General features: G+C 60.3%; 1 protein-coding gene across 1 annotated transcript in view; it reads left to right on the plus strand.

Moving 5' to 3' along the window:
• CASKIN2 (CASK interacting protein 2) overlaps positions 1-15,811 on the plus strand; it is a gene marked incomplete at both ends in the record, with an annotated part of 28,420 nt that extends 12,609 nt beyond the window's left edge. The window contains 19 exons of the mRNA XM_080356299.1: positions 5,368-5,419; positions 7,356-7,453; positions 7,534-7,679; positions 7,796-7,891; positions 8,739-8,869; positions 9,096-9,204; positions 9,346-9,454; positions 9,764-9,858; positions 9,939-10,056; positions 10,302-10,463; positions 10,864-10,985; positions 11,417-11,498; positions 11,605-11,699; positions 11,915-12,025; positions 12,132-12,233; positions 12,470-12,608; positions 12,916-15,066; positions 15,196-15,514; positions 15,715-15,811. Of these exons, the coding sequence (XP_080212425.1) occupies positions 5,368-5,419; positions 7,356-7,453; positions 7,534-7,679; positions 7,796-7,891; positions 8,739-8,869; positions 9,096-9,204; positions 9,346-9,454; positions 9,764-9,858; positions 9,939-10,056; positions 10,302-10,463; positions 10,864-10,985; positions 11,417-11,498; positions 11,605-11,699; positions 11,915-12,025; positions 12,132-12,233; positions 12,470-12,608; positions 12,916-15,066; positions 15,196-15,514; positions 15,715-15,811 (4,334 nt within the window). The remainder of the gene's footprint in view (positions 1-5,367; positions 5,420-7,355; positions 7,454-7,533; positions 7,680-7,795; positions 7,892-8,738; positions 8,870-9,095; positions 9,205-9,345; positions 9,455-9,763; positions 9,859-9,938; positions 10,057-10,301; positions 10,464-10,863; positions 10,986-11,416; positions 11,499-11,604; positions 11,700-11,914; positions 12,026-12,131; positions 12,234-12,469; positions 12,609-12,915; positions 15,067-15,195; positions 15,515-15,714) is intronic.
• Positions 15,812-19,389: the final 3,578 nt, after the last annotated feature.

The raw sequence follows: 19,389 nt of genomic DNA on the forward strand, positions 1-19,389 counted from the left end.
TGCTGCACATGTTCCCAAAACCAGGAGCAGGGTTTGTGCAGTGTCAAAGCACGCAGGGCCCTGGCCAGGTTCTGTGTGTTTCCACCTGGGTTCGGTGAGTTTCTTAAGGGATGAAGACACCAATTATTCTTAAGGAGTTGACAGCTGCTGGTGTGGGGAGAGATAAGGGGCTCCATGCTCTGTCGTGCTCTCTGTTTGCCCTGTGTTGATGAGAATCCTCCCCTTCCCTGCCAGTTCACCCGGTGGCTTTGCCCCAGTCGGACCCACGCCACGGTGCCTGGCGTGGCAGAGGACCTGTTTGTCAGCATTGGTGGGGAGGCTGTTTGCAGGGGCGCTGCGAAGCCTCAAACCCCAGCACGGGCTATTTGTGGGCAGGAAAGCGCCTGTGGCACTTGGACACCCATGGCATTTGGACACAGGGATGGGTGCTCGGTTGGGTATCCCAGGTGGCAGCACCCTGGCAGCTAAACTCACCCGCCATAATGACAAGGCAAACAGGGGATCCCCTGCCTGCCCAGGGGCTGGGCACAGCGCTGGGCTCGGTGTTTGGGGTGCAGGCTGGTGGCTATGGCAGGCAGCCGGGGTCAGGAGCCCTTGGCTCTCACTCAATCTCTGTCCCAAGCTTGCTGGGCAACTTTGGTTGAGTTTCTTAATGTCTCTGTGGCCAAGCTCCTTCCCTATCGAAGCAGGTGAATCTCTTCTGAACCTATTGGGAAACTGAGGCTGAAGCAGCCGGTTTGCCGGGAGGAGCCGGGTGTGGGTGGCCGCAGCGGACGTGCCTGTGGATGGAGGCGTGATGGGGAAGGGTGATTCCTGCAGGAGAGGGATGGATGTCACCTCTTTTGGTTCTTGATTTTGGGTGAGATATCGAGTCTCTCTTGAGCCCTGACGTGAACCCGCTGAATCCATATGCAGGTCCACCCCATGCTGTCGGTGCAGGTCAGGGACAGGCAGGGCAGATTGGGTGAAGCTGCTACCTCCTTCCACCTCCAACGAGCTGCTACCACCATCGGAGAGGGCTGGTGCTCTGCTGAATCACAGCTGATTAGCTCCTCTAGCTGGTTTATTGGCTTAATGGTGAGAGTCCCCAGGTGGATTTTATTTTCCCAACAGGGTATGTGCATGTATTTGCTGTGTGCAGAGCACATGGTCCTTCTCCTGCTGCCTGTACCAGCAGGATGGTGTTCCTGTAGTGCCCAGATAGAGCATCCATGTATGCGGGGTACCCATGGCCAGCAGAGCAGGGATGCTCAAGGCTGGTAGTACAGGGATGCTTGTGGCTGAGATGCTCAGAGATGCTGGTTGTGCAGGGATGCTCAGGCTGGGTGTTGAGGGATGCTCATACCTGGCAGTACAGTGATGTTTGTGGTACAGGGATGCTCAGACCTGCCGTGCAGGGAGACTCATGGCGTGGGGATGTGATTTCTGAGGGCGAGGGGAAGGGATGAGGGTCTGTCACACAGGACCAGCAGGAAAGTGTATTTTTTCAAGGCATCTCTGGCAATGAAGTCGGTCTCCAGTTCTAGACGTGTCTCACAGTGGAGGAGCTTTGCTGTGGCCACACCAGGTAGACAAAACTGGGAGAGGTCACAGCGAAAGTACTGCTTTCTGGAGCCTGACTCTGTGTGACAGCCAGGGCAGGAGTCTCCAAGTGGCGCTTTGGGGGGACACGGGATGTTGGGGCATTTCCTTCCCCTGCCAAACCCAGGTGAGTGTGCATCGCTCCTTCCCAGCGAGTGGTTCAGCGCTCCAGATCGTGTTCATCTCCCAGCCCTCGAGTGAAGCTCAAGGGTGTCCCCATGGGGACGATGTGTCCGGTGAAGGGCAGCAGGTGACGCAGGGTGCCCAGCATGCTGGCACAGGGGCTGCCAGCCCGGCCGGGCGAGGGCACGCCTGGCTCCACACAGCCGGCACAGCCGGTGCTGGGTGAGCGCCCCAGGGGAGTAAATATGGATTCGTGCCGGGCCGGCTGCCAGGAGCATGGGTGAGGCACCCGCCCTGGCCAGCTGCTCCCCGGGAGCCCCCTGCATCCCCCGGGGAGCCCAGCCTGGCCTGCCATCCCCACTGTCCAGTTGCAGCCCAGCCCCACGGGGAAACTGAGGCACGCTGGAAGGGGCTGCTTTGTCAGGGGAGCTGGTTGGAAACGCGCCATGCGGGGCTCCACCATCCTGGCCCCCAACACCAGCGAGAGTCCCGAAGGCCAAGGACTGTCGCTTTTACCCTGGCTGGAGCTTGAACATGCCACGGATGAAGGTCTCGTTCCCGTCTGGCGGCCGCGCTGCCTCTGCCCCGGCCAGCGGAGCAGGCGGGCCCGACATTTGTAAGCAATTTTCCGGAGCGCTCCGGAGGTGCTTCCCGCCTGCCGCTTGGCAGCCTGACGCCGCACAGAAGCTCGCCGGCTCCCTCGAGGCCTCGCTCAGCCCGGCCCTGCGCTGCGAGCCCCGTCCTGCCCGGGCAGGCGCCGGCGAGCGCGCTGCGGGGGCAGAGCGGGGTGGGGACCGGCAGGACCCCTCGGAGGGGCTGTGTTGGGGAGCAGGGCTGAGCAAGGGGGGGCTCGTGGCCAGAGTTAACCCTTAGTGTGCATAAAACCAAGTTTTCGCCTGGAAATGTTCACTTTGAGACTCCTCGTGTTTCAGCTCCAGGTCCATGTTTCTCTGGGATGTGAGTGTGCTCCCGGCGCGGAGCGGGGATCAGCACACGGGTGCTCCTGCCCCGGTGCGAACCCACAGGAGGTGACGATGTGGCTGGGAAGGGTCCGGCCACCCCATCCCAGTGCCATGGCAAAGGGGTCCCGGCTGCCTGTCCCGCCTCCATTTTCCCCTCCATCCCTGTGCCCTTCTCTTTGCTCATGCTGTTGTGCTCGGTGTGCCAGGGTGTCTGTTTCCGATCCACACTTTACCTTCCAGCCTGGCCACAAACCCTCCAGCTCTCCAAGCAGCGATTTGCCCAGCTACAAGCCAGGGATTAATTCTTTCCCTTCTTGACAGAGGTGGATGCAAGCATTATTGCCTTCACATTTGGGAAGAGCCCTAAAGGGGATGATGCTGCTCCCAGCTCCACTTTTTGGGACCTGCTGCTTTCCCAGCTGCCCACACCGTGTCTGCATGGTCTGGCCCCATGACCCGACCTTGCTGGGTTGCTGGAGTGGGGAACTAATTTGAGGAATGTTGCTTGGGAGAGGAGCAAAGACAAAGGCATTTTGCCGTGCAGATGCTGACAGCTGCCTCCTGGGGCCGGGGGGCGGGCAGGGACACCCGACATGTCCAGGGACACCCACTGCATCCCAGCCCTGCTTACTGGACCCCACTGGCCAGCCTGGGCGAGCTCTCCCTCCTCAAACACTGGGCATTGCTCAGCTCCAGGAGCAGCCCTCGGGGGCTGTGGGATGTTTCTGACTCTTTGCTTTTGCTCATTGGGCATCTCCATCCAGCCCTTCTCTTCCTGGCATTGCCTGCCTGGCTCCCACGGTTCAGGCTCTGCCCCTCCTGCTGTGGGTGAAGACCCTTTTCTTCCTCCTCCTCCTCCCCACTCTTTCCCAACAGCAAAACCCTGTGGCAATTTCCAGCTGCCACTGATGGAAGCAACGCCACGTTGGCCTTCAGTTCCTACCACACAGAGCATCCTTTAAAAATACCTATTTATAATCCCTGATTAAAAGGCGGGGGGGCTGGGGATCACTGAGGGAGTGGGAGGTGATGGTTTCACAGCATTGCCTACAGCTTAGTGGATCCCTTAGCTTAGTTTTAATTTTATCTCGATTGCGTCCTCTGGAAATCCCCCAGCAGCAAACGCTGCCCAGCCCTTCTTGCTCCCTGCTCACAGCATCCATCTCGAGATGCTCAGAGGGGCAGGATGAGGCCTCTGCCCACCACAGCCGACCCCATTCCTGGCCCTGCCGTGCGCCCCAAGCGCGATCCTGGTTCTGTGAAACAGGCACCGTGGGGCTTGGTGGTTATGTCAATCCGTGGCTGGGATCAGAAGTGGCCGATTTACAAGTGAAATGTTATTTTTTCTGGCTGGTGGGGCTGAGAGAAGTGGCTTGTCCTTGATGGAGACCCCAGAGCCTGGGCTCTCCGGTGACATGGGGCTGCAAGGGAGAAGTGGGAGCTCTGCGGAGCGATGGCTTTGGGAGCCACTTCCTTTGGGAAGGGCTTTTGGGTTGGTGGAGCTGCTCGCTGCTGCTCTGAAAACAAACAGCCCCTGGAAGAGGTAATTAGGGGGATCCCGTCCCGATCTCCTGAGCCGTGGTGACCAGTCACGAGTGCTTCACCAGCAGCCACTCCAAGCCCTTTTTGCGTTGATTAGGCTGTTTACAAAACACTGTAAATTGCAGGAACGAACACACCGTTCCTTGGTTTCCTTTAATTACCCGTTTGCATGGTGAATGAGCTGGTCCTCTCTTCAGCTTTGCTTTCAGGCAGAGGGGCCGCACAGCAGAGCGTGGCTCTGCGTGGGATCTGCTGCGTGCGGTGGGCTCAGACCTTGGCAGAGCAGGAGCTCTCCCTGCGCCCCGAGCCCAGCTCTCAGACTTGGATTTTTCCATAGGAAACAGCACAGAAACTTTTCAAAGCATTTAATCCTCCCCGGCTCGGCGATGGGGCTGCCTGGAAAGGCAGAGGAGGAGCGGCGGCATTTCTTGCTTGCCCGCCTCCCCCCCCGCATACCTTCCTCTTTCTTTCCCTTTTGACTTGGCGGATGAATTCCAGAGATGTTAATCCGCTCTCAACCCCTCGGTGGAGAATAAAACGTCCTTTCTGTGTGGGAGGAAGGAATTCATTCGAATTAATTGCGGGAAGGAGCGAGGAGCTGGGGGCGCGCGTGAGGCTGTGCCGAGGGTGGGGTGCGCATCCTCCACCGCTCAGCGGTCCCCGAAAGGGAGGGAGGGATGGACAAGGGGACGGGGATATCCGAGGTGGCACAATCCTTCAATTCACGGCCGGAGGTCTCAGCCTCTGCCAACCATGCGGTCTGTGGGCCAGGTCTTGGCGGCAGCGATGGGCACAGCGAGCGAGTGGGGGGCGAAACAGCCCCGCTCAGCAGTTTTTGGGTGTTGCAGCCTATAAAGAGGAGGGAAGCGCCATCCCGCCGAGCTGGGGTGGCAGGAGCTGCGAGATCCGGCCCGTCCCGGGGGCTTGAAAAGATGGGGCAGGAGTGACGGAGAGAGGAAAGGGTCTGAGCTGGAGCTGGTTCAGCCTGTGGAGGGTTCGTGGAGGTGAAGGTGGACAGAGAGGAGAAGAAGAGGAGAGGCCGCCGGGATGGGCCAGGCGCTGTTCTGCACGCTGGGAGGTCGGTGTGGCCATGGGATGGGGTTCACGCAGGGTGGTGTGGGCTCTACCTCCCATCCTGACCTTCACCTCCTCTCCGCAGAGCTCCTGGGAGCTGCCAAGCGCCTGAACGTGAACTACCAAGATGCAGACGGGTGAGTGATCCCCGGGCAGGGTGCTGGGTGCTGCTGCCAGCGCGCGCGGGTTGTTTTCCCCAATATCCAGTTGGTTCTGTAGCTCAGGGTGTCACAAAGCTCTTGAGGATGGCTTCTGAGCCCCAGAGAGCACAACAGCGTCCCAAAGGCAGGACAAACCCAGCAGAGGCACAGCCAGTGCGTGCCTGGGTCTGAGCTGAGGGTTGCGCTTGATCCTCCTGCGAAATCCTTTGTAAAGCTCTTCTGCGTCCCCCTCCGTGGGGCTGGGGGTGAAAAGGGAGCACAGTGTGGGGGGTAAAGCCCCGAGCACCCAGCCAGCCACGGCGTCTGCACGTGCTTGTGTCTGTTTAACATCCCAAGAACAAAATCCCTTCTTTTGGGTGGGGGTTAGAAAAAGAAAAGATGAGGTTGACAAGTGACCACAGCATATTTGTGCAGCTCATCACTTCCAAAATCCAAGCACTTAATGAGCTGGGTACTGAGAGTTAAAGAAACCACAAAGGCCCATAAAATAAATAAGCGTGTTATTCTTATTGAATTAACTCTGACCTGTGAGTTATTAGCATTGTTTTATGTACTGTTGTTGTACCTAATTTCTACATGTTTTCTTTCCGAGGACTCTGTAGGAGGAGGTGTCTGTGATAAGTCCTAACAGGCCAGTAGGGGGTTGAAAATGTGCAGGATGGCTCTGTCTTAAAATAATACTGTGCAGATGGAGCTTAATAGAAAAAAAATGTCATAATAGAAGCAACGATCTGATTCTGATAAGGCACAGGGCTTGTGCTCGGGCAGCTCCAGGAGGGCTGCTGATGGGAACGGGGATAAAGGGTCTGTTGCCCCTCACAGGGCCATGTTAACATTTGGGATGTTAACAGCCAGGCGGCACGTTGGGGTTCGCTGGGGCAGGGGAAGGGGATGGCGGGGAGGTTGGAGCAGTGCACGGGGAGCAGCATGTGCCCTCGCAGGTGAGTCGTGCTGCTGGCAGCCACCTCGGCGAGGCAGCGCCTTGCTCACATTGCAGAAACGCTGGGGCGGGCGCAGGGACCCCGCAGGGTTGTCTTGGGTGGATTTCGTACCCCCCACATTCTCACTTTGAGACAGAGGTTTGGGCATGGGCTCAGGGACATGGTGGATGCACTGAAGGAGGGAGCAGCCCTCTCTGCTGGGGTTAGGGTCCCTCCTGCAATGCCCAGAGATGCCGTGCAGGGATTTGGGGGTGCCATGGGACTACAGGTTGGGAGAAGAGCCATGCCAGCCACGTTGTGTCCCTCGCACGGGGCTGGGACACCACCAGGCCCATTGGAGCCCTGGGTGGGCACCATTTGGAGGACCCTGCGCCTCTTGGAGCGGCACACGGGCCAATCCTTGGCAGCACGGGGACCCCTCGCTCGGCCGTGGCCCTTCACGTGACAGCACGGGGGGAGCACCGGGCAGACAAGCCCCTTTCACAGCCCCGAGACACAGGGCTCTTTCATTACCCACAGCCTCCCACGCTGTGCCGTGGGCTCCCGGCATCCCTGCTGGCACGGGGAGGGGGTGGCTGGCGGAGGGGCCAGGAGTCGCCGCAGGGCCAGTGCATTTGCTGGACCGTGCGAGCAGCATGGCCTGGGGCTGCCTGACTGCACTGCAGAGCGGCGAGATGCTCCTCTGCATCCCAACAGCTTGTCCTGCGCAGGGCAGGGCTGAGGGACGCCTCCCGCTGGGGTCTCGGGGGTCACATCCCTGTGTCCCTCGCTGAGCCCTGGGACATGGACAGCACAGAGGGATTTGTCTCTGCTTTGCTGTGGGCAAACGGAGGCACTGGGAGTCAGGAGGGATGTAGCTGTGAGAAGCTGGTGACTGTCCCAGCCCCCAGCCTGTGTCCCTGTGCAGGTGGGGGCTGTAGGGACAGCACATTGGGGACGGGGGGTGGACTGACCCTTTCCTTGTGTCCCAGGTTCTCGGCGCTGCACCACGCAGCCCTGGGCGGCAGCCTGGACCTCATCTCGCTGCTGCTGGAGGCCCAGGCCACCGTCGACATCAAGGACAGCAATGGTAAGGGGTGACCCCCACCACGGCCCTCCGAGTGAGGCCAGGGGCCTCACCCAGCCCTGCTGAGCCCCATTCCCCCGCAGGGATGCGTCCCCTGCACTACGCGGCCTGGCAGGGACGTGTGGAGCCGGTGCGGGTGCTGCTGCGCGCTGCCGCCTCCGTCAACATGGCCTCGCTGGACGGGCAGATCCCGCTGCACCTCTCGGCTCAGTACGGCCACTACGAGGTGGTAAGTGAGAGCCCAGAGACACCCACGCGCCCTCCCGGGTCTCTCTGGGGTGCGCAGAAGGAAGGTGGGAGCGCAGGATGATGCTGAGCCCCATGTACCACGTTGCTCCTCTGCAGTCGGAGATGCTGCTCCAGCACCAGTCCAACCCCTGCCTCATCAACAAGGCGAAGAAAACCCCCCTGGACCTGGCCTGTGAGTTCGGGCGGCTGAAGGTGAGCACAGTGGGCTCTGCCCTGCACTGGGCACTTCCCCAGGGCTGGCTCTGGAGCTGGTGGCTCCTCCAGGAGCAAAGCGCTGGGTCCAGCTCCATCCACTCTCCCCCCAGCCTGTGAGCCCAGCAGGCAGCACCTGCCTCCTCCTGTGGATCCTGAACCCAGGAGCTGCAGGATTTGCTCTCGACCTCGCGGCAGGGCAGCATCGGGCTGGGAGAGAAGCCAGGAGTCCTCGCTCCTGGTTCCCACAGCCTTTCCCCGCTCACCCTGGCTTTACTCCCGTTTAAGCACAGCGAGGCTGAGCTGGCTAATCCCTGCAAGCCCTGAGCACCCGGCCCCACTCGGCTACTCAAGGTCCCTGGCACGGCTAGCGGGGACAGGGCCACCCCATGCTCTGGAGACCCCAGACCAGCCAGCACCACACTGCTGGGCTGGAACATGGCCAGCCAGACTGTCCCGTGCCCCGCTGAGGAGGGGACCAGGGGGTTATTCCCATTTTTGGAGTATCTATAATGTCTGCAGCTATAAACAAGGCAGTAAAAATAACTCCTGTGTGCATCTGGGCTGCCCTGAGATGCTGAGAGTCACTCTGGGCTTGGAGAGACTGGAGATTTTTAGGGTTTGGTCTGAAAAGTCTGATTATGGAAAGACTATTTCTGGCTATTGTGACCTTTTATGGCCCCTCGCGACGGTGTGGCCCTTCCAAGCTCCGGCCAAGCCCTGAGGCTGTGGATGGATTGGGGCGGCGGGATGGGAGCAGAGGGCTGGTCTCGAGGGTGAGCGCGTCGCTGGGAGGGTGTGGGTGGGGGTACCTGCACCCCCCCGCTCACCCCTGAGCCCTGTGCAGGTGGCCCAGCTGCTGCTCAACAGCCATCTGTGCGTCGCCCTCCTGGAGGGACAGTCCAAGGATGCGACTGACCCCAACTACACCACCCCGCTGCACCTGGCAGCCAAGAACGGGCACAAGGAGATCATCAGGTAACCCCCCGCCAGCCCAGGACACTGCCCCGTCCCCAAAAAACCCATCGTGGCTTCAGTCCTGCTTCCTCCCAAACCTACCTCCCTCCCTGCTGCAGGCTTGGGTCCCGTGTCCCCAAAGCCTCGGCAGTGCAAGGGGGTTTTCCCCTTCCCATCACAAAGCAGCTGATCACCCGGCCCTGATGTCCCTGTCCTCTCGTTGATGCCTCTCTCTCCGTCCTACCAGGCAGCTGCTCAAGGCCGGGATCGAGATCAACAAGCAGACCAAGACGGGCACAGCCCTGCACGAGGCCGCGCTCTACGGCAAAACTGAGGTGGTGCGGTTGCTGCTGGAGGTGAGTGCGGTGGGGACAGGGCTGCACGGGGAGACAAGCTCTTGGGGCTCAGCCGTCACCCCCTTCCCCTCGGTCCCTCCATCCCTTTGGGTCTGGTGGCAGCTGCGGGGTCCGGTCTTGATCTTGTCCCTTCCTGGGCAGGGTGGTGTCGACGTGAACATCAGGAACACCTACAACCAGACAGCGTTGGACATCGTGAACCAGTTCACCACCTCGCACGCCAGCAAGGACATCAAGCAGCTGCTGAGAGGTGAGGTGGGGTTGGTGCATGGCCGGGTGCTGAGAGGGGCTTCCTCCCCCTGGGGTCTGCCCGGGGCTCCCAGTGCTCCTGAACAGCCTAAACCAGCCTCTGTGAGCATCAGCATCCCAATCTCATCAGACTTAGACGTGCCCCTGTGCTCTGTGTGGGTAATGTCCAGGGATCAAGTCCTTCCTGTAGTATTAATGTTCTTTTCTCCCCTTTCCTCGCTCTTGTTTTCTCCTTCTGCCTTCCCCAAACTGCTTTCTTTCTTCCCTGCGCTCTGGCACCTCCTTTCTTCCCTCCATCCCTTGTCTTCAGAGGCATCAGGAATCCTGAAGGTCCGAGCTTTGAAGGATTTTTGGAACCTACATGATCCGACTGCTCTCAACGTGCGGGCAGGAGACGTCATCACGGTGAGGCTGCTCCCTGCTCCCCGTCCCCCTGCCCCCTGCAGCCCCCGGTACCAACCCCATCCCTCTCGTCCCCGTGGCAGGTCCTGGAGCAGCACCCGGACGGGCGATGGAAGGGGCACATCCACGACGCTCAGAAAGGCACCGATCGGGTTGGGTACTTTCCCCCCTCCATTGCTGAAGTCATCAGCAAGCGAACAGGTCCGTGGCTGTCCTGGGCACAGCGGGGACAGTCCCCTGTGTGAAACCGTCCCAGCCTTCCCAGCACCTCCTGTAGCACAGGTCCCCGCAGCCCTGGCTAGCGAGTGGGGAGAGGGACGCAGGTTCGGCACAGGGGGTTGTGCCCTCGGTGGGGTGGCAGTTTGGGGCTTGAGGCTGAGCTTCCCCCACCCTGGCCCTGCATCCTGCATGAGCTCTGACCGCGTGTGTTTTGTCTTTGAATGCAGGCATGGTTGTCCCCCGCGTGGCACCCGCGCACCAGCGCCAGGGTTCCCCGGTCGGGCCGCAGCTCCTCCCCGATGAGTGTCCTCACCAGGCAGCCCCGAGCGTCCCAGCGCCCTATGGCCACCTCACCCTAAGCCGGACGGCCCCGGGCCCTGACAGCTCAGGTCAGGGGTGCAGCTGGGGAGGGAGAAGGGTCCCCAGCCCTGCCTGTGCCAGGGGACATGGCGGGAGACTCTCCTGCCACCTCCTGGCAGGGAAACAGCCACACAAGAGGGAGCAGCTGCAGGGAAAGGGAGTTTAGCGGAGCCCATAGAGCAGCCCCTTCCCTCGTCGTGTCCTCGGCCAGGCCACGTCCCCATGTCCCCTTCATGCGTCCCCTGCCAGCCCCTGTCACCCTGTCTGTGCTGTGCATGCCAGGAAGCAGAGGGAGTGATGTGTCGTCTGTGGCTGGAGGGATTATGCGGGAGACTGGTTTTTACTGGCATTGCTGTGCCCTGCCAGGGACCTCTGTGCCCTGTGTCAGTCCTGGGGCATAGCTGATGTCCCCCTGCCTGTCCCCAGCAGCAGGAGACAGGAACAGCGTGGGCAGCGAAGGCAGCATCGGCAGCATCCGCAGCGCTGGCAGCGGCCAGAGCACTGAGGGCACTAACGGGCAGAGCACCAGTATCCTCATCGAGAACGTCAGGGTAGGTGCCAGCGCCCGCTCCCCCCGAGCTGCTCCCCCAGGTCTGCCCCGGGCTGGAGGTGGAGCCCCAGCACCTCCTCACAAAGAGGGGCCTGCAGGAGCCGAGCATCCTCCACCAAACACCTCTTTGCTGCCAGGACTCAGCAGGGGGATGCTCCTGGGAGGTCCCCAGTTGCCCCCCCATAGCACAATTGGCTTTTTTGAGTGTAGTTGGAGGCTGTGGTTGGCCTGACACAGCATCTCCACTGTGTCCTGTGTCATCTGAGAGGAGAAAAAGAGCCCTGGGCCAAAGCCTGCCCAGATCTCTTGCTGGTGGCCAGCCTGTCACTGGGTGAAGCTGTGCCCAGCACAGGGACCCCACTCTGCTCCTGGGGGTGTGACAGGGCTTGTCCCCAGAGCGGGGGTCCCTCCGCTCACTCCTCCTCTCCCCAGCCTCTGCCTTCCACCGGCGACGACCTCCAGCAGCACCTTTTGGGATCGGAGCCGCGCAATGGGCAGTTGACTTCCACGGCAGGTGAGGGATGTCACAACTCCGTGGGGCCTTGGGGACAGCTGTCCTGCCCGGCCCTGGGGGCTTCTTGCTGCTCAAGTGCCCCCGTGACGGTTCTTCTCTCTGCCAGGGCCACAGGGCCACCAGCCCCCCGGCAGCTGCCCCCCTGGAGACAGGGTCTTCTCCCACCAGTTCTTGCGGCCTGAGCAGCTCCTAGAGGGGAAGGTAACTGGGTTAACTGGGGACCTGGCGGGAGAGCCGCGTTTGGGGCTCTCAGCCCAGCTCTCGCTGCACTGGGGACACAGGGGACTAGGTCTTGAGGACACTGGGGATGGGTGGGATTGCCCAAGGAGATCCTGTCATCTTGCCTGGAGCAGCCAGGTCCTTCCAGCCCCTGCAGCCCCCGTCACGGGCTGCTCTTTGCCCTGTCCGCTCCCCAGGACGCAGAAGCGATTTACAACTGGCTGAGCGAGTTCCAGCTGGAGTCGTACACTGCCAACTTCCTCAATGCCGGCTACGATGTCCCCACCATCAGCCGCATGACCCCAGAGGTAAGGACGGTCCTTCACCCCATGGCCAGCACCCCCAAAGCTGCCCGCAGCGGGTACCCCCTGCCCCGTGCTCCCTGTGACCACAGCCGTGCTCTGTTCGCATTAGGATCTGACGGCCATCGGCGTGACCAAGCCAGGCCACAGGAAGAAGATCTCCACCGAGATCGGGCAGCTCAGCATCGCCGAGTGGCTGCCCAACTACATCCCGGTGAGTCCCTGGCACCGGGGCTCTGGTCCAGCACCCTCTTTTGCCCAGGTCTTTTCTCTGACCTGTATTATTAACCCAGGACAGGGCAGGGGCAGAGTCTGTAGGCAAATACATGCTGCAACACCTGTGTTAATGCAGTCAGAGAGACCCCAAAAATGCCGTCTCCTGGCCAGAGAAAGGTTGAAGGTGCTGCCCATCCCTCACTGCTCACGGCAGCGTCTTCATGTTCTTCACAGGCTGACCTGATGGACTGGCTCAGTGCCATTGGGTTGCCCCAGTACCACAAAAAGCTGGTGAACAATGGCTACGACTCCATCACCATCGTGACGGACCTGACGTGGGAGGATCTGCAAGAGATCGGCATCAACAAGCTGGGTGAGTCCATGCCACCATGCTGGGGTGGCCCAGGGTAGCCGAGTTTCCCACCCAGGTCCCCACACCCTGACCTCCCTTTGTCTGGGAGGTGCCGGCATGTCCTGAGCACACAGAAAGGGTGCTTTGTGGCAGGCTGGAGCGGGCCGAGCCAGGTGGACGCCAGGTGTAGTTTTTCTCCTGCTGTAGGCAGGGTTTGGATAACCTGGGGGCCTTTGCCCTGGTTGGTGACGTGACCATGGCCATCAGACAAAGGCTTTGGGGGCTGGAGCCGACCTAATGCCCCTTTCCTGTTGAAACCTTCCTGCAGGTCACCAGAAGAAGATCATGTTGGCTGTCAAGAAGCTCAGGGACCTCCGCAAAAGCCTCAACCAAGCCGAAGCAACTCTGGCAAGACGCAAAGTCCCTGGTGCCCTGGACATTGTCACCATCGAGTCTCTGGAGAACGGGGAGTGCCAGTCCCCACACACCCCCAAAATGACAACCTTCCAGGACAGCGAGCTCAGCTACGAGCTCCAGACGGCCATGTCCAACAGCTGCCACGAGACACTCGGCATCAAGAGCAGCCAGGGGATGTCCCGGAGCCAGGAGAGCATCGGGGTGCGGTCCCGGGGCTCGGGGCACTCGCAGGACAACGTGCTGTCCCGGCGCCTCTCCAGCCCCTCGCAGGAGAGCCTGGGCAGCGGGGAGAGCAGCAGCAGCAGCGGCCAGTCCTGCGCGCCGCCCCGCAGCAAGGAGAGCCCGGCCAGCCTGCCAGCTCGGCCCAGCCCGGAGCCCTATGGCAAACTGGTCTCCCCTGAGGGGCTGAATGGCTTGAATGGCTACACCAACGGCGGGGGCAGCCCTCTTAAGGAGAGGAACCTGCCCGAGGGCACGGATCAGCACACCCGGCCAGTGGCTCAGAAAAGCGCCGGGACACCAACGGTCACCCCCTGTACCTCTCCCCAGACCCCCAGCAAGGCGACGGCCCCGTACGTCTTCATGTACCCGCACGTCTCCTTGAAATCCCCTACAGCCCCTGCCCACCTGGGAGCGGAGCAGCCCAAGACCCTGGCGCACCCCTATCCCTCCGTCTCCCCCGGGCAGAAGAGCAGCCTGCAGACATCGGCCCAAAAAGCCTTCTCCTACCTGCACAGCCAGTGCGGCCCCACAGAGCCGCCCGCCGTGCCGCAGCCCGCGGCCGGGGAGCAGCACAACGGGGGCGAGGGCTTCAAGTACAAGAAGCGATCGCACAGCCTGAACCGCTATGCGCTGTCGGACAGGGAGCACGAGGAGGAGGAGGGGGCGCCCACCAGCACCCTGGGCTCCTACGCCACCCTGACGCGGCGGCCGGGCCGCAGCCAGATGCCGCGGGCCTGTCTGCAGGCGGACACCAAGGTGACCCGCAGCCAGTCCTTCGCCATCCGCGCCAAGCGCAAGGGCCCTCCGCCACCGCCGCCCAAGCGCCTCAGCTCCGTGTCCAGCGCCCTCGCTGCCGAGGCAGATGGCGATCAGCCCCCCGACCCCCGGCAGCAGCCCGCAGCCCCCCAGGACGTGGCTGACGTGAGTGCCGGCCCTGGTGATGCTGGTTGTGTCAGGACAGTGAAGAGCCTGGCGGCTGCGCTGGAGGGGACATCAGGGGCAAGTCCACCCAAGCCCCTCCTGGCCCCAAAACCGCTGCACGTGGCTCAGGACCGCCTCTCCAGGGCAGACATGGACGATGAGTCTGACAAAGGCTATGATGCCAGCAGCACGGCGCTTTCTGACACCAGCAGGGACCCCTTTGAGAGCAGCAAGCCACGGAGACGGACACTCAGCGAGCCCAGTGCTCCCATGACGGAGGCTGCGCAGGATGGGCAGGAGGACGCCTGCTCGGACACGGAGGAGGAGGCCAAGCCAGGGGTCTCCTCCTCATCCTCCCAGAACAGCTCCAGCGAGTGCATCCCCTTTGCAGAAGAAGGCAACTTAACCATTAAACAGCGGCCAAAGCCCGCTGGGCACCCCAAGGCTGACGTGGCTGCGGTGGACACAGAGCCCGGTTCCCAGCCAGCAGAGCCCCCCTGCTCTGCGGGGAAGGAGCCAGCGGTGCCCGCTGCTGCCAAGGAGCCGCCTGTGCTGGAGTTCAACCTCACCGAGTCGGACACGGTGAAGCGCCGGCCCCGCTTCAAGGAGCGGGAGCCGCTGCAGGCGGTGCTGAAGGCGTTCAGCATGGCGGGGCAGGCCGAGGGGGGGGCCAGCCCCGCGCCCCAGTACGCACAGGCACAAGCGGTGAGCATCGTGGGCCCCGCCGTGCCGACACCGGTGCCACGGGCCGGGCTGGCCGGGGATGCGTTTGACGATGACAGCATGGAGTTCAGGATTGCAGAGATAGAGAAAAGCATCTTGTCGCTGGAGAAGGGGATCAAGAAGGCACCAAGCCCCACCAAAGCCCCCAGCCCTGTGGAGCTGCTCAGCACCACCGTGGTGAGGACACCTGCGCCAGGTACGGGGGCTTTTGGGGGTGTCCCCAAGGCAGCGGTGGAGCCTGAATCTCCCTCCTGCCCAGCTGGGCCGGTACGGGAGGTGAGGAGGACGTGTGCCACCGCGTGCCACGAGTCCCCTTCCTTCACAGACGTCCCCGCCAAGCACACCTCTGTGGCTTCCACCAAGCTTGTCTTCTCCGGGCCCAAGACAATCTACCAGCAGGTCCTGCAGCCCTCCCGCCACACCGTTGCTCCCTGGGTGGCCGCCGAGGCGGTGCCAGATGTGCTCGGGTCCCTGGCCGGTCCCAGCTCGCTGGCGCTGGAGACGGGCAGCAAGGCGTCGGCGAAGCCTTTGGCAGCTGCCCCGGGAGCCGCGCTGGCCCAGCAGCGGCTGGAACAGACCAACTCCACCCTGGCCGCCGCGCTGCAGGCAGCCGAGAAGAAGATCACGACGGAGGAGGCAGAGAGGTGAGAAAGCACCGGGACAAGGGAAACGCTGGGGTTGGAACTGGGAAGGCCCTGGCGAGGGCAGGCGAAGGGCTGTGTGCAGGCGCACGCCTGTGCCACACCGGTCACACCGGGAGGGTTGTGTCCAGCCTGGCCAACCCCACCCCATCAGCACCTGAGGCCGTTGAGCGATGTTCTGACTCTGTCCCTTTCCTCCCCAGCCACCCCAGGGCCGTGCACTCGGCCAAGAACATCCTGGAAGACATCAGCAACATGTTCGATGACCTGGCCGACCAGCTGGACGCGATGCTGGACTGAGACTTGCTCCCTCCTTCCCCTCCTCTCCTCCGGCTGCTCCGCCAGTGCCCTGCAGACGGGGGGAGAGCGGAGCCGGCACCGAGTGGTGCCTTCGGGTCTCCCCGGCCACCTCCATCCCAGCACTCTGCGCCGCGCTGGGAGTGCAGCCGCCCCTCCTGCCGCCCAGCTCCGTGCCACACGCGCCGGCGCGGCCGCGGGCCGGTTTCCGAGGGGGTCAGGCCTTTCCCACCGGACTGGCAGCAGGAGGAGAGCGCAGAGGGGCTGCACACGCGGTCCTGGAGGCCTCGGAGAAGCCCTCACATCCTTGCACAGAGCCAAGGAGCCTCCACAAGGGACCTTTCTCCTTCCCCGCTGCACTGCTGAGTCCTGCCTCTCATTATTTATCCCCTGCCAACAATGTGTCAAAAGAGAGACCTCCCCAGGCAGCCGCCACCGAGCTGGCTATTTACTGAGCAGATCCCAACCCCAGCAAGGCCTGACAGCAGCTAAAAGAAGACAGGGCTTGTCGCAATTTGGCAGCTTGCAGAGCAAGAAGGAACCTTCCTGCTTTATTTGTTGCTTTTCCAAATGCGTCAGCGTCAGGGCGGCGTGTAATCCAAGTGGATGGAAATCCCTCCGGTGGGACCCGCGAACCCCTCAAGACGGGGCTGGCACAGCCTGTGGAGCCGCGGACGCTGCGCCGGACACGGAGATCTCCCTGCCCCTTCCCAGGGCCATGAGGATGGTGACGGCAGTGCCGACGGCCCGTGCGTTTGTGCCAGTCCGCCCGGATCGTGCTGCTAAATGCAGGCTGCCCTCTGCCGACACCGTGCCAACGCAAACCTCCACCCCACTGCTGCCAGGGTGAGGTAGCAGCATGGTTAGTGCTTCCCCCCCACCCCATCCCTTTTTTGGGGGAGAAAATGGTCCGTTTTCCCAGTCGCGCTCCCTGCGGGGAGCTGCTGCCACAAACTGCGCCGTGAGGGTTGTTGAACAGCAGCAGCGTTGGGAATCTGTGAGATGTTTCTGTGCAGCCCCGCGGGAGCGGTGACCCCGCGCGCACCGGGGAGTTCAGCTCGGCAGCGGCTCCCGCGCGGTCGCAGCCCCGTGGCCGGGGAACGGCAGCGATAGCTCGTCTCATCCAAGCGGTAGGAACGGCTGCATAGCTCCAAGACAGATGTCTCTAGCAGGATCTGTTCAGTAGTGCATGTCTAAATATGTCTAAGAGCCCCGAACTTGGCTTGCGCTCGGCATGCCAAGCACATGAAAGCATCGGAGCACCAGAAGGGAACCTAAGATTGTGCTGAAGTGCCATTTGCTACAAGAATTCCAAACAAAGGGAAAAAAAAAATCCACATATTCCCCCCTTTTAAAAAAATCACCAATGCAAAGTGGAGAGGGAGAAGGTGGCCGAAGAGGTGGTTGTTTCCCAGCCTTTTTGGGAGTTTGCGATGGGATCGGCTGTGCAGCCCCTCGTCCCCACGGGGGAGCAGCCCGGTGAGCTGCCAGCCTGGCTCTGGGGCTGAAATACATTGAAAAACCCTGAAAGAAAGAAATCATGTCATTGGCTGGGACTTGAGGTCAGTTTGAGGAGGTTAAGACCCCTCTCTCCCGGCTAGTTGGTTGCTGTGATTTATCTATCACATTGAGTGTATTTAAGTGACTGTGTCTGACAGACAAGTGCTACGTCGTGGACCCGATTGTTTTTAAATAGCTACAACCAGTGGCACTTTATCAAAAGGTTTGCAGAAACCTTTTAAAACTGATTTTTTTACTCTCATGAGTCAACCTGGGACAAGCCCAATTATTTTTTTCCAATGTTGATAAACTGTAAATGGTTTGGTTTTTTTTTTTTAAACGCCAATGTATATATTTTAAATGTGATTTATTATATATATATTTACTAACCAGAACTGCAAGTCTGTACTCTGGGGTCAGGGATGAGGACACTGGGGTGGAGCTGTCGCTGTCTGAGCCACCGGAGGGCAGCACCACGCTGCTCTCATTGTCAATAAGGGAACTTAACATTTGATTTTGCAGAAGAATGCCTATTTTTTAAGGTCTAGATCTCTATTTTGAAGCTACTGTACGGAGTGTAAGTTATGTACACTGCAAGTGGGACTAACTGACCCCGGCTGCACCTGCTCCATGCAGCAAGACAGCGAGGGGAAAAAATAGCCCGTGTAATCACCAGACTGACAACAGATTTTAAACCATCTGCTCTGTTTGTGTTAATCATGTGTTTTGTTTTCCACTAACATCCATTAAGACTAAATTCTATTAAACAGTGGGGCATATTTTACCCTTTTGATAGTTTTGCCTAGTTGTGTCCTTTGTGTCAAATCGCACAAGCTTGTCTCCTGCTCTAAGTTGATCGAGGATCAGCTTTGTCCTGCCCCTCGAGTGCTTAAGATCTGGGTTTCCTCGGATAATCTGCCCTGGGTTAGTGTTCAGTTTGAGTTTTACCACCACGGCAATAACGTGGTGTAAGAGTTGGAACAAACAGTATTTGCCTGACCATCGCCATCAGGAACAGATGTCCTGCTAGTGCTTCTCCATCCTCCTTGGTGACCAGAGCACGGCCATGGTGACACCAGCTCCTGCTTTGCTCAGAACAAGAAGCCCAGGCCTCCTCACCTCGCCACGCTGCTGTTCTCCAGCACCGCGGTGCCTGTCCCCGCTCAGCACCGCGTTATTCCCCAGCGGGTTTCACGCTGTCACACCTGCCAGGGCCGCAGCAGTGTCTGAACAACCACCCTGCTGCACCTGGGTCCGGGAGACCACGAGGGAACCGGACTGTTGTTCTGCAGGCAGAGCTGGACAGATTTGCCCAAAGCTGAGCAGAAAGTAGGAAAAAGTGCCAGGATGCAGGTCTCAGGAGTATCAAGCTCTCAGGCTGTGTCCCTACAACAGGTGAGACAGGTAACTCCCCTACAATGGGTAACTTGGACCCTATAACACACAATTTTATCTCCTCTCTTTGCTGGGTGCGAACGCTCTCCTGCTCTCACTGGGTGTTATCCAAGACAATCATTTATTGCCATTCATACACTGGATGCATGTGGGTCTGGGTTTGTTTCCTTTTTTTTTCTTTTTAATACAATTTACAAGTTTTAATACAAATCAAATATTTTTTACATACATCCCAAAAAATTTAATATAAAATATACACCATTTAAAAACATCTTGATGTAGGAAATTTCTCTCTGAAGCCGTGCATGCTGACCCTTGGACACCTCAGTGGCCGAGGGAAGGGTGGCATTGGCAACACCATCCCAAAGGCTCATTTGTCCGCCTCGGCTCCCTCCAAGCTTAGCAGGGGAAGGAGGGTGCAGGAAAATAACGATTTGTGATCGCCTGGAGAAGGAAACCTTGGAGGTGCCTCCTCCAGAGGAAGGTGCAACCAGCAGGAAGCCCCGGTATCTGCTGCCTTTTGTCACCTACCACAGTTAATGGCAAGAGCTGAGGGCTGGGGGAAGGTTTCTCTGCAGGAAGAGCTGCGAGCAGCTCGGTGCTGCCTCTGCTTCCAGCTCAGCTTGGCCACAGCGGAGATTAGAGCCCCCTGTGAGCTGCCCCCGCTTTGCCCTCCTGCCAGAGCC

This window comes from Nesoenas mayeri (assembly GCF_963082525.1).
Source record: "Nesoenas mayeri genome assembly, chromosome: 19".
Taxonomy (NCBI): Eukaryota; Metazoa; Chordata; class Aves; order Columbiformes; family Columbidae; genus Nesoenas; species Nesoenas mayeri.